Raw genomic sequence first — 12,110 nt, forward strand, 5'->3', positions numbered from 1 at the left:
ATTTAAAATACAAATACTTAATTAAGCATGCATTTGCACCCAGGTCTGCCACAATCCAATGGTTAGGACTTTGTCTCTGTAAACCTGCAAGCACCGAAATGTATCAGCAGCATTATCATGTTGATGGCATATTTTGGAGGTGGGCAAGTCATCTGCCAAGTTAAAAATGACAAACAGTATTGAATACAATATCTGGAAATAACTAAATGTAATCATTTAAAAAAATCCCTTTTCAGTTGTGATATTCTGCACTGCTACAGTAAAGGCAATATGTATTTATTTATTTTTATTTAACTTTTAGTTATTCAGGGGATCCTAATTGAGGCCCGGGTCTCATTCTCAATAATGCCCTGAGAACAAACACTTCACAAATCAACATGATAATTCAATTAAACAGCAAAAAATGAAACTACAAGATACAACAGATACACTACATTTCAACAACACAAATACATTATTACAATCAACCAAAACACTCGCAAACCTCAGTGAATGTATTCCACATCAGCGTTCTAAACTGCCCTGCTGGCACCAGGGATTCAAGATGTAATGTGAATTGTAAATTATTCCAAACATGAGGGGTGTTAAAATGAAAGGCTGATTTATCTAGGTTGGTAGAGACACGAGGGACCTCAAGAGTTAACCCTGTGAGCGGGTTTGGTGCCTCGTATTTTTCTACTTTAACAGAGAAGTGAGGTATGTTGGAAGTTTGTGCAGCAGAGCTTTCTAAACAAAAAGGGAGAAATGAAGTGATCTAAAGGAGTTTATAGAGGTCCAGCCGACCTTCTGATAAAGCATGCAGTGATGAGTATTAAACCTGTCTCCTGTGATAAAGGGAAGCACACTATGGTGCGCTGCATCCAAGGGTTTTAATTAGAGCCTGCTGCATTCTGATTAATTGTGTTACCATAATCAAAAGCTGGCAGGAAGGTTGCCTGTACAATCTGCTTCCTGCTGTTTAGGGAGAGGCATGATCGATTTCTATAACAGAAGCCTATTTTCAATCTCAGCTTCTTAACTAGCTCAGCCATATGTTTTTTAAACATAACATTTTTGTCAATCCAAAAGCCCAGATATTTATAGGCGGGAACCTGCTCGATGAGAGAACCATCCAATGCATAAATGTGTAAACCATCTGAAATATTTCTATGAGAATTAGAAAATGACATACATTTAGTTTTTCCCACATTAAGTACCTATTTTAAATCAACCAGGGCTTTCTGCTAAGCAACAAAATCAGATTGCAGCTCTAACATAGCCTGGTCAGCAGTAGGGGCAATAGCGTACAAAACAGAAAATGCTTTTAGTGAACTAACACTCGCACTTAACATGTATTCCCCCCTTACTAGCTCTGACTTTGCTTATGTCTACTTTAATGAGGAAAAGTGTACTTACTATGACTGTGATACAGTATGTGGTTGTCCCACCTAGCTATCTTAAGATGAATGCACTAATTGTAAGTGGCTCTGGATAAGAGCGTCTGCAAAATGACTAAAATGTCAATGTAAATAACAGTGTCATCTGCACACTGATGAATGTTACAGGTTTTTGCAGATACACCAACATTATTTATATAAATAGTAAAGAGGACAGGTTCCAAAATTGACCCCTGCGGGACAACCTTAGTAATAGAGCTCCACAGTGGAGGTGTCAAAATACCCATAAAACCTAGCGGTCAAACAGGGAAATGGTTCCAATCGTTTCTCCACCATTCATTTTTCCCATAGGGGATTTTAGAAACATTTAAAATAAGGGATGTGTTTCATGTAGGCTTACCCTGGCGTGATGTTTTGATAGTCCCGTGTAGCTCAGTTGGTAGAGCATGGTGTTTGCAACGCTGGGGTTGTGGGTTTGATTCCCACGGGGGGCCAGTATGAAAATGTATGCACTCACTAACTGTAAGTCGCTCTGGATAAGAGTGTCTGCTAAATGACTAAAATGTAATGTAAATCTCTCTCGGACAAGGTGACTTATAGTCGAATCTGTTTACTCTCAGTAGACATCATGCAAAACTACAAATCCCTGCAAGCTGCTGCATTTCATCTATAGCTGACACATTTGCTAACAGGTATTGTGTCAATTTAAAACTTGCACAAGACAGTTCACAGAATTCTAAATTTTAAGAAATGTAGCCAAGTTATTCATTACAAAATGTAGCTAACATCGGATAGTTAATCCAGAGATTGTTACCTTTGCCTCAATTCGGCATGCTCGTCCAGATCATCATGGCATTTGTAGTTCTTTATGATAGCCACATTAGCAGCTAATTACATTTCACTTTTGGGGGGTAAATACAGGCAAATATATTGATAAAAGTAACCTTGTCCTAGAGATTTACACGGTTATCAAAACGTCACGCCAGGGTAAGCCTACACGAAACACAGACCTTATTCTAAGTGTTTCTAAAATCCACTATGGGAAAAATGAATGGTGGAAAAACGATTGGTAACTTCACTTGACACCATTGTGTCCTGTCTGTGAACATTTGTACGAAAACCAAATTTAGGGAGACATAGATGCTATTAAAAAACAACTGATGATGCAATATGAAAATAAATGGGTGGAGATTAATCATAAACCCAAATTGAGAACCTTTTGTTTGATTAAGGGTGAATTTGTGTGTGAGAGATATATTATGTTCAACCTACCTAAAAGCAAGAGCTCGCTATGTGCACATGTAAGATCAGGGATATTGCCCCTGCATATTGAAACAGGTCGGTATTGTGGTGAAATGGAAGAGGAAAGACTATGTAACTATAGTGACCTCGAAGAGATAGAGAATGAAACTCATTTTATCCTCTATTGCCCTTTCTACCACGATATACGCTTCCAGAAATCCCACCGGATATACCCTGGCATTATGTGGCTGAGCGATGAAGAGAAACTGAAATCGTTTTTTGTCCATTGTGTATTTCTGTTTACAGATATATTTTTTTTATAAAGCCTGGAATAAAAGCAAAAGGGTGACCTATATTTAGCTCCAGATATATATCAAAGTGCACGTATGTATATAGATAGGCCTATATCTCTCACACTAGAAGGGCTTGTAAGTAAGCATTTCACGGTAAGGTCTACACCTGTTGTATTCAGCGCATGTGACAAATACAATTTGATTTGATTTGAATCTTCTCTTTGTGCCAGACCAGGTTTAAACGTCTTCTGTTTAATTTTGCTGTATTTCTTTATTTTTTAATTAATTAGTATTATTTTTACTGCTCTAGGGTTATTATTATTGCTTGGATAACCTTTTTTACTATTATGTATTGATCTATTTTTCATTCTTTATGCGGTGCGCACTGCACAGAACACCGGAATAATTATCACTGAATTATCACTGTGAATCATTGTAATGTTTGTCTATCCGTCAATAAATCCAGTAAGGGATGGGTTGTCAACTGGCGATTTGACACAAAAATAAAATGTAATTCATTAATTCATTCATTTGATAGTTCCCAAACCACTTGCACATCATATACACATATAATACATAACAATTTAGCACAGAACATACAGTTTATAAAAGCTGCTATACATAGATTTGAAGCTGATAGGTAGGCTACATCCATTTTCTGACTTTTAAATTAATAATATAATGCCATTGACTATGGAAGCAAACAATAATGTAATTGTAAACAAACAAACTGATCATTTTGATCTCATGGATGGTCAGTTCTTGCATCCATAGCTCTGTCTATCAATTTGACAGTGGTTACATTCCTCCAGCCCCATCCCTCAGCTGTTTACCAAAACAAGTGGTGGGGTGGCAGCTTTGTTGTTTTTTGAATCGCCGGTTGACCCTTAAATAACAATCTTCTTGAATTAGTGTCTTGAATTAAGTGCTCTCAATGAAGAGTTACTCAATGTCAATGTTGTTGACCACAGAACATTATCCTATTACAGTATGTTCAGTATACCAGTCTGCAAAGGTACTGTGTACATAATAGTTGATGTTGCTTCATTTCAGTGTTCTGCCCAAAGTTCAACATTTTAATAATGCTGACAGAAAGCCTTATACGAAGTGTCATTCTGCATTCAAATACTTGTCAGACTCTCCAGAAAGAGGCGACGGTGCGATCGATGCTCGTGCCACGTTGCACTTCAGCATCTTGGTGCATTATGTGTCAGAGCCTTGTGTCAGAGCACTGTGGTTACCTGGGTGACTTCCGAGCTCATGTCATCGTTGGGCTGGTAGCGAGAGTCCAACGACAACATCTCCATACCTAGTCATACCTGTTGATTGGACCTCTCCACCATATTGGCGCTGGAGTGCTGCTGGCGCTGGTGCTGCTGGTGGTGGCGGGTACGAGAAGAATTCTGCAGCTCCAGCGCCGAGGGACTCAGGGGGATGCAGAACTCGCGGAAGCAGCGCTTGAAGTTCTCGTCCAGGAAGGCATAGAGGACGGGGTTCAGGCAGCTGTTGGTGTAGCCCAGCGCGATGCAGAAGTGCCAGGTGACAGATTGCAGCAGGGAGTTGGGGATGTTGATCAGGGCTTTGATGATGACATAGATGTGGATGGGCGTCCAGCAGATGATGAAGATGGCCACCACCACCAGGACCATGCGGGTGATGCGGCGCAGGTTGCGGTCCCTCTCCTTGGAGCCGGACAACATGCGCACGCTCTTCAGGCGCAAGATCATTAGCCCGTAGCACACGGTGATGATGAGGACGGGGATGATGAAGGCAAAGATGAAGACACAGATCTTCAGAAGATTCTCCCAGTACCAGGATGGGTGGGGGAAGATCAAAGTGCAGTCGATGATTCCTGAACATGTGGAGATTGAGTACAAGACACAGTTGAAGGACCGTAGCACATGAGAAAACCAATAGCTTCACAGCAGTCTTTTTCACAGGTAGATAAAGCTACATAGGCCCCGAAGCATTGCTCATAATGTTAGCCATAAAAGTCAGCTATGTTCTCATTTGTTAAACAAGCTTGTGCTGACTGCTTGTATTCCCCAAGCTGACATCAGATAGAGTTCCTTCATGAGACTGCAAACCTATTCTCCTCTAACCAATAACAAGAGCTAAGACGGTTTTTACAGGCATTTTGAAAACCTAATTCAGGAGTCATGCATCTCTAATTTTGCTGACAAGTTTCTATCCCACTATTACTACTGAAATGATTCAGTTTCAGACTACATGGTGGAAGCTGCTAGTCTATGGTCATATTAGTCATCTTTAAAGACTACATGGTGGAAGCTGCTAGTCTATGGTCATATTAGTCATCTTTAAAGACTACATGGTGGAAGCTGCTAGTCTATGGTCATATTAGTCATCTTTAAAGACTACATGGTGGAAGCTGCTAGTCTATGGTCATATTAGTCATCTTTAAAGATGCACTATGTAGAAATCGCTCAGCCATTTCCTGGTTGCTAACATTCTAATAGTTCGCCTAATTTCAGTTTATGTGACAAAACAAGCAGGTATAGTATAGAGCCTCCATACTCAACTGGCGGACCGGATCTGGACCCAGAACGGGGTCAATACGGACATGTTTTGGGCTTTGACGCCTGGTATCATATAAACACACATAAGACATGGAAGAATGCATATAATTGCAGGAAATTAGCTTTAAAACAGCAAAAAAAAATCTCTTTCCATGCATAATGTGTAGAATTGTGGGAAATTTGCTTTAAAACTGCAACATTTTCTCTCCGCCAACAAGAGTGGTGTGAACAGTTTGGGGTCACATGGGTTGCATGGGTGGGGGTTTGTTACTACGCCGATAAATTACATTATCCATCCAGACCTTTGCCACCTCGGAAATGTATGTGAACGGACCTACTCAAATAGTACCTGAGTACCCCTGGTGTAGAGAATCATTGTACCATCTAAACCGCTGTGAAATATACTTTCCCATAACCCAAAATATTGTATTTTCAGCTGTTTGAAACTGGTGTATAAAACCAAAAGTAAAAGACGCAAAAACTAAACTTAAGACCGGGAAGCATAGAAATAGCACACATAGAACAGATCTACCGCTTCTTAGACTTCCTTTCAATGAGAATGACAGATATATAACTCACATTCACTATGTGAATTTGGTTGGGACATATTGTCACGGTTTCGGCCGAGGCTGCTCCTCCTCCTGGTTCAGGCAGGCTTCGGCGGTCGTCGTCCCCGGAGTACTAGCTGCCACCGATCTATGTTTCATGTTCGTTTGGTTTTGTCTTGATGTTGTACACCTGTGTCTTGTTAGTCCTCGTTAGTGTCCTATTTAGTTCTCGTTGTGTGTGTTTGTCTTTGTGTGTGATTGCTCTTCTGTTTCGTGTTGGAGCTACGTACTTCCCTCCAGTGTTTTGGAGAGGTTTTTCGCACATGTTAGTGCGCCGTTTGTTTGACGCCTGTGTGCGCCGTTATTTCGCCTTCGGGCTTATTGTGCTTATTTTCTACGTGAATATTGCACTAAAGTCTTTTGGACTGAGCTCCTGCGTCCTGCGCTTGATTCATGCACCACACCCACCTTCAGCACCCCTTGACACATATTGCAGCTTTAAAGCATTATATTGATGAATAGAGTTGGAAGCCTACATTAAGGCCAATTAGGGATGAACGCTTGCAAAACTTTATTTAATATAGCCTCTGATTTGCTGTGTTAAATCCACCATTACGTAAAAGTTTATATGTCACATGTAAACCTAAATAAATGATCTGAAAGTGTTCTTATTATATGATAATAAAAAATGCTTCATAGCTAACATGGCACTATTTCTCTCTATGACTCAGACCCAGACCATGCGTAGAACAGCAAAGTGCTTCATTTGGCAAATTCCATTCGCTTCACAGAAATAAAATGAACTGTCAAACATAATTGTTACTCTCTCGCTACTGTGGTGTACTCACTGAAATTACAGATAGGCTGCCTAAAATTGAGGATCAAAGAAAAACAGCATGGTGAAACGTACTGTCGTACTTGCCATTATCGGTTACAGTAGTTAAGGCAGTGAACATGACAGGCAGACCGATGGCAGAGGACAGGATCCAGTTGCACACGTTGACAATCTTGGCGTTACGGGGCGTGCGGAAGTCTAAGGCCTTGACGGGGTGGCACACTGCAATGTAACGGTCAATACTCATGGTGGTCAAGGTGAAGATACTGGTGAACATGTTGTAGTAGTCGATGGATATCACTATCTTGCACAGAACGTCTCCAAACGGCCAGGTCCCCATCAGGAAGTTGACACTCTGGAAGGGCAGTGTACTGGTGGCTAGTGCATCAGCTAAGGCCAGGTTGAAGATGTAGATATTTGTGGCGGTTTTCATTTTAGTGTATCTGGAAAGACAACATGCAGAAAGAAAAATGGAGAGACCAAATTAGGGGATGCTTATCAGAAGACAAAATAATCTGGACAGCACAATACCCCATAATGACAAAGCAAAAACAGGTTTTTAGAAAATGTAGCAAATTTATAAAAGATACAAAACAGAAATACCTTATCTACATAAGTATTCAGACCCTTTGCTATGACACTCGAAATTGAACTCAGGTGCATCCTGCTTCCATTGATCATCCTTGAGATGTTTCTACAACTTGATTGGAGTCCACCTGTGGTAAAATTCAATTGATTGGACATGATTTGGAAATGCACACACCTGTCTATATAAGGTCCCACAGTTGACAGTGCAGAGCAAAAACCAAGCCATGAGGTCAAAGGAATTGTCCGTAGAGTTCCGAGACAGGATTGTATCGAGGCAAAGATCTGGGGAAGGGTACCAAAAAATGTCTGCCGCATTGAAGGTCCCCAAGAGCACACAGTGGCCTCAATCATTCTTAAATGTAAGAAGTTTGGAACCACCAAGACTCTTCCTAGAGCTGGCCGCCTGGCCAAACTGAGCAATCAGGGGAGGGCCTTGGTCAGGGAGGTGACCAAGAACCTGATGGTCACTCTCAGAGTTCCTCTGTGGAGATGGGAGAACCTTCCAGAAGGACAACCATCTCTGTGGCACGTCACCAATCAGGTCTTTATGGTAGAGCGGCCAGATGGAAGCCACTCCTCAGTAAAAGGCACATGACAGCCCGCTTGGAGTTTGCCAAGAGGCACCTAAAGACTCTCAGACCATGAGAAACAAGATTATCTGGTCTGATGAAACCAAGATTGAACTCTTTGGTCTGAATGCCAAGCGTCACGTCCGGAGGAAACCTGCCACCATCCCTACGGTGAAGCATGGTGGTGGCAGCATCATGCTGTGGGGATGTTTTTCAGCGGCAGGGACTGGGAGTAGTCAGGATCGAGGGAAAGATGAACGGAGCAAAGTACAGAGAGATCATTGATGAAAACCTGTTCCAGAGCGCTCAGGGCCTCAGACTGGGGCGAAGATTCACCTTCCAACAGGACAACGACCCTAAGCACACAGCCAAGACAACGCAGGAGTGGCTTCGGGACAAGTCTCTGAATGTCCTTGAGTGACCCAGCCAGAGCCCAGACTTGAACCCGATCTAACATCCCTGGAGAGACCTGAAAATAGCTGTGCAGCAACGCTCCCCATCCAACCTGACAGAGCTGGAGAGGATCTGCAGAGAAGAATGGGAGAAACTCCCCAAATACAGGTGTGCCAAGCTTGTAGAGTCATACCCAAGAAGACTCAAGGCTGTAATCGCTGCCAAAGGTGCTTCAACAAAGTACTGAGTAAAGGGTCTGAATACTTATGTAAATGTGATATTTCCGTTTTCTTTTTTTATATACATTTGCAAAAATTTCTAAAAACCTGTTTTTGCTTTGTCATTATGGGGTATTGTGTGTAGATTGATAAGGGAAAAAAACAAATTTAATCAATTTGAGAATAAGGCTGTAATGTAACAAAATTTTGAAAAAGTCAAGGGGTCTTAATACTTTCAGAATGTACTGTATCATAAAATTCATTAAAATAAAAATTTTTACTACACACCAACAAGAAATAATCTTTCAAATAAAAAAGCTACACTTACTGCAGCAGTTTAGCACAGATCCACAAGCTGTGTGTGCCTCCAGTTGAACTACACTTCGTCCCCAGTTACTCTGACACACAGGTGTTCGGATCACGCTACACTAGATAGCTAATTAGCACAGGTGGCCGTCTATGTCTTGCACCTGTCTTCCGTAAACAAGTGATGTAACATGGAGATATGGCCGTGTAGGAACACTAACCCAATAAAGGTGTGTAGTAATTTTACATTTTTTAAATTATTATTATTTCTCGCTGATATGAAAGATACGTTCCTTATGTTTCCAAAACTGTACTGCAAGTGATGCATTTTAACAGTCAGAACGATCCTAACAAAACTCCCCCGGCCAGAAGATACTATCGTCAATAGGCGCTAAAGCAGTTAGCGTCTATGAATGGGTTACTTACTGGGGTGATACTATTGCATTGCATGATGGGAGATTATAGCAATGTACACAAGCAGAGAGACAGATTATGAGACTCTTTATGTTCAACAGTTGCACATGTCTGATAAAGTTAAAGTACGATATTGTTAAACAAACAGACTGTCATTGTAATGGAAATTGAATTTAGCTCTCTGTTTACTTGAAGCATTATTTGACCAGCCTAAATCCTCTCATGACAGGCACTGACAATAGTTCTTCAAAATGATTAGCTCCAACAGCATAAAGACAGTGCTGAGTGGATCATGAATATAATTTCCACCCATTAGATACTACATTGTTTCTCTTACGTATCATATCAGAGCACTTATGATCCAGTTGGGCGTATTATACCAATTATCCAGGGATAACATAAGTAGTGTTGTCCATTGTGCTTAATTCAAAGGAGCTGACTAGATTTTTAAATTAGTATCTGTTGTCATCCCCGGTCTTAATAATTTCAATCAAAATCATAGTGTTAATTTGGAGCTTATTGTGCTCCGTTACACAAAGAAGGTATTGTTGCAACATTAAGTAGGCTACTGTTCACTTTTGTTGTTTCTTATTTCTCATTATGAGGCATCATTTCCAGGTTTAATTGTGTTACCTTATAGGTTCAGCATATTCCTATACACTAATGAAACTTAAAGGAAACTATTTTGACTTGTATAACTATTCTGTAATAATTTCTATGTAGTAGCACAGAGAGTAAAGGTGGGTTTACATTGTGGAGATGCAGAATGACTATAAGGAACCGTTGCTTATTTGTGAATTAGAGTTTCGGAGCAGTCTGAACCTGTGTCGGATGCCTTTCTATCCGATTCTCACGGGCAATCTTGTGGACCGACCTGCCAACATTTTACGTTTGCGTGTGCCACAGATGACTATTAATTACACCGTTATAAATTGTGTGTCGGATGTGTGGGGGAAAACTCAAGAGGTGTCGGAGCTTGGACTTTAAGGATAGTAAATAAAGTATTGCTATTGAACATCCAATAATGCCCAGAAAGAAAGTGGCATATCTTCAACATATAGAAAGGCTTGTGTAATTGGCTATAAAAATATAAACAATATTCTATGATGCTTGAGAATAGCAAATACAATCCCATTATGCTCATCCACATCATTCATATTGGTTTTTCATGAGAAATGCAGTCTGCACCTGGGATTTGAAATTGTCTAATTTCTTCTCATTTTCAAAACTCTACATTCTCTTCTATTGTCAATGAGATATTCAGAACAGATAACAGCATATTTTTTACTTTGGAAAAATCTTGCTGATCACACTCTTTAGATTTTTACTAAACCGTGGCCCTGATTAGGAAAATGGACTGCGCCAGATATTATTAAACATACCGTGGCCCTGATTAGGAAAATGGACTGCGTCAGATATTATTAAACATACCGTGGCCCTGATTAGGAAAATGGACTGCGTCAGATATTATTAAACATACTGTGGCCCTGATTAGGGAAATGGACTGCGTCAGATATTATTAAACATACCGTGGCCCTGATTAGGAAAATGGACTGCGTCAGATATTATTAAACATACCGTGGCCCTGATTAGGAAAATGGACTGCGCCAGATATTATTAAACATACCGTGGCCCTGATTAGGAAAATGGACTGCGTCAGATATTATTAAACATACCGTGGCCCTGATTAGGAAAATGGACTGCGCCAGATATTATTAAACATACCGTGGCCCTGATTAGGAAAATGGACTGCGTCAGATATTATTAAACATACCGTGGCCCTGATTAGGAAAATGGACTGCGTCAGATATTATTAAACATACTGTGGCCCTGATTAGGGAAATGGACTGCGTCAGATATGATTAAACATACCGTGGCCCTGATTAGGAAAATGGACTGCGCCAGATATTATTAAACATACCGTGGCCCTGATTAGGAAAATGGACTGCGCCAGATATTATTAAACATACCGTGGCCCTGATTAGGAAAATGGACTGCGCCAGATATTATTAAACATACCGTGGCCCTGATTAGGAAAATGGACTGCGTCAGATATTATTAAACATACCGTGGCCCTGATTAGGAAAATGGACTGCGCCAGATATGATTAAACATACCGTGGCCCTGATTAGGAAAATGGACTGCGCCAGATATTATTAAACATACGTTATTCACAAATCCACATCCTTATGTATGTACATAGATTCATTCCTATAAATAGAATTGAATATAAAGACGCGATAAGAGAGTTAATGTGAAATCCCAAGTGGGGGTCCAAATGATGCATGCAGGGTAAACTAGTCTGCGCATATTAAATTAGGAAATAATTGGCAGTTGCTCTGATATTTATTGGGTATGATTTTCAGGATTGTAATTTAGAGTGTTCAGCACTGTCAGGAACACCAATTACAATCTATTATGATCACAATCTATTTACTTCCCCAGAGTCAAATGAACTTGTGGATACAATTTTTATGTCTCTGCATCCAGTATGAAGGAAGTTAGAGACCGTTTCGCAAGCCAATGCTAACTAGCGTTAGCGCAAAGACTGGAAGTCTGAAAGAACAGCGCAATGAATGGAAGTCTACAGGAACAGTTAGCATGCTATAGTTCCCATAGACTTCCAGTCACTACACTAATGCTAGTTAGCAATTGTGCTAATGCTAGTTAGCAACTTCCTTCAAACTGCACGCAGAGACATAAAAATGGTATCCACTAGTTCATCTGACTCTGGGGAATTTGATAAAGGGCTTCATTGACAAAATCAGAAGTATCCCTTTAAGATACAAGG

The 12,110-nt window shown here is 40.5% G+C and overlaps 1 protein-coding gene across 2 annotated transcripts in view; it reads right to left on the minus strand.

Moving 5' to 3' along the window:
- Positions 1-2,408: 2,408 nt before the first annotated feature.
- The window catches only part of LOC121578043 (delta-type opioid receptor-like), a 28,605-nt gene continuing 18,903 nt past the window's right edge, over positions 2,409-12,110 (minus strand). The window contains exons 2-3 of one of the 2 annotated variants that reach the window (XM_045225204.1): positions 6,953-7,274; positions 2,409-4,794 (exon numbers count right to left, since the gene is read on the minus strand). In XM_045225204.1, coding sequence (XP_045081139.1) covers positions 4,225-4,794; positions 6,953-7,274 — 892 coding nt within the window. In that variant the 3' untranslated portion in view covers positions 2,409-4,224. Of the gene's footprint in view, positions 4,795-6,906; positions 7,275-12,110 lie in introns of both variants that reach the window. The other variant, XM_041892119.1, reaches the window with a different exon arrangement.

This window comes from Coregonus clupeaformis, chromosome 1 (assembly GCF_020615455.1).
Source record: "Coregonus clupeaformis isolate EN_2021a chromosome 1, ASM2061545v1, whole genome shotgun sequence".
NCBI lineage: Eukaryota > Metazoa > Chordata > Actinopteri > Salmoniformes > Salmonidae > Coregonus > Coregonus clupeaformis.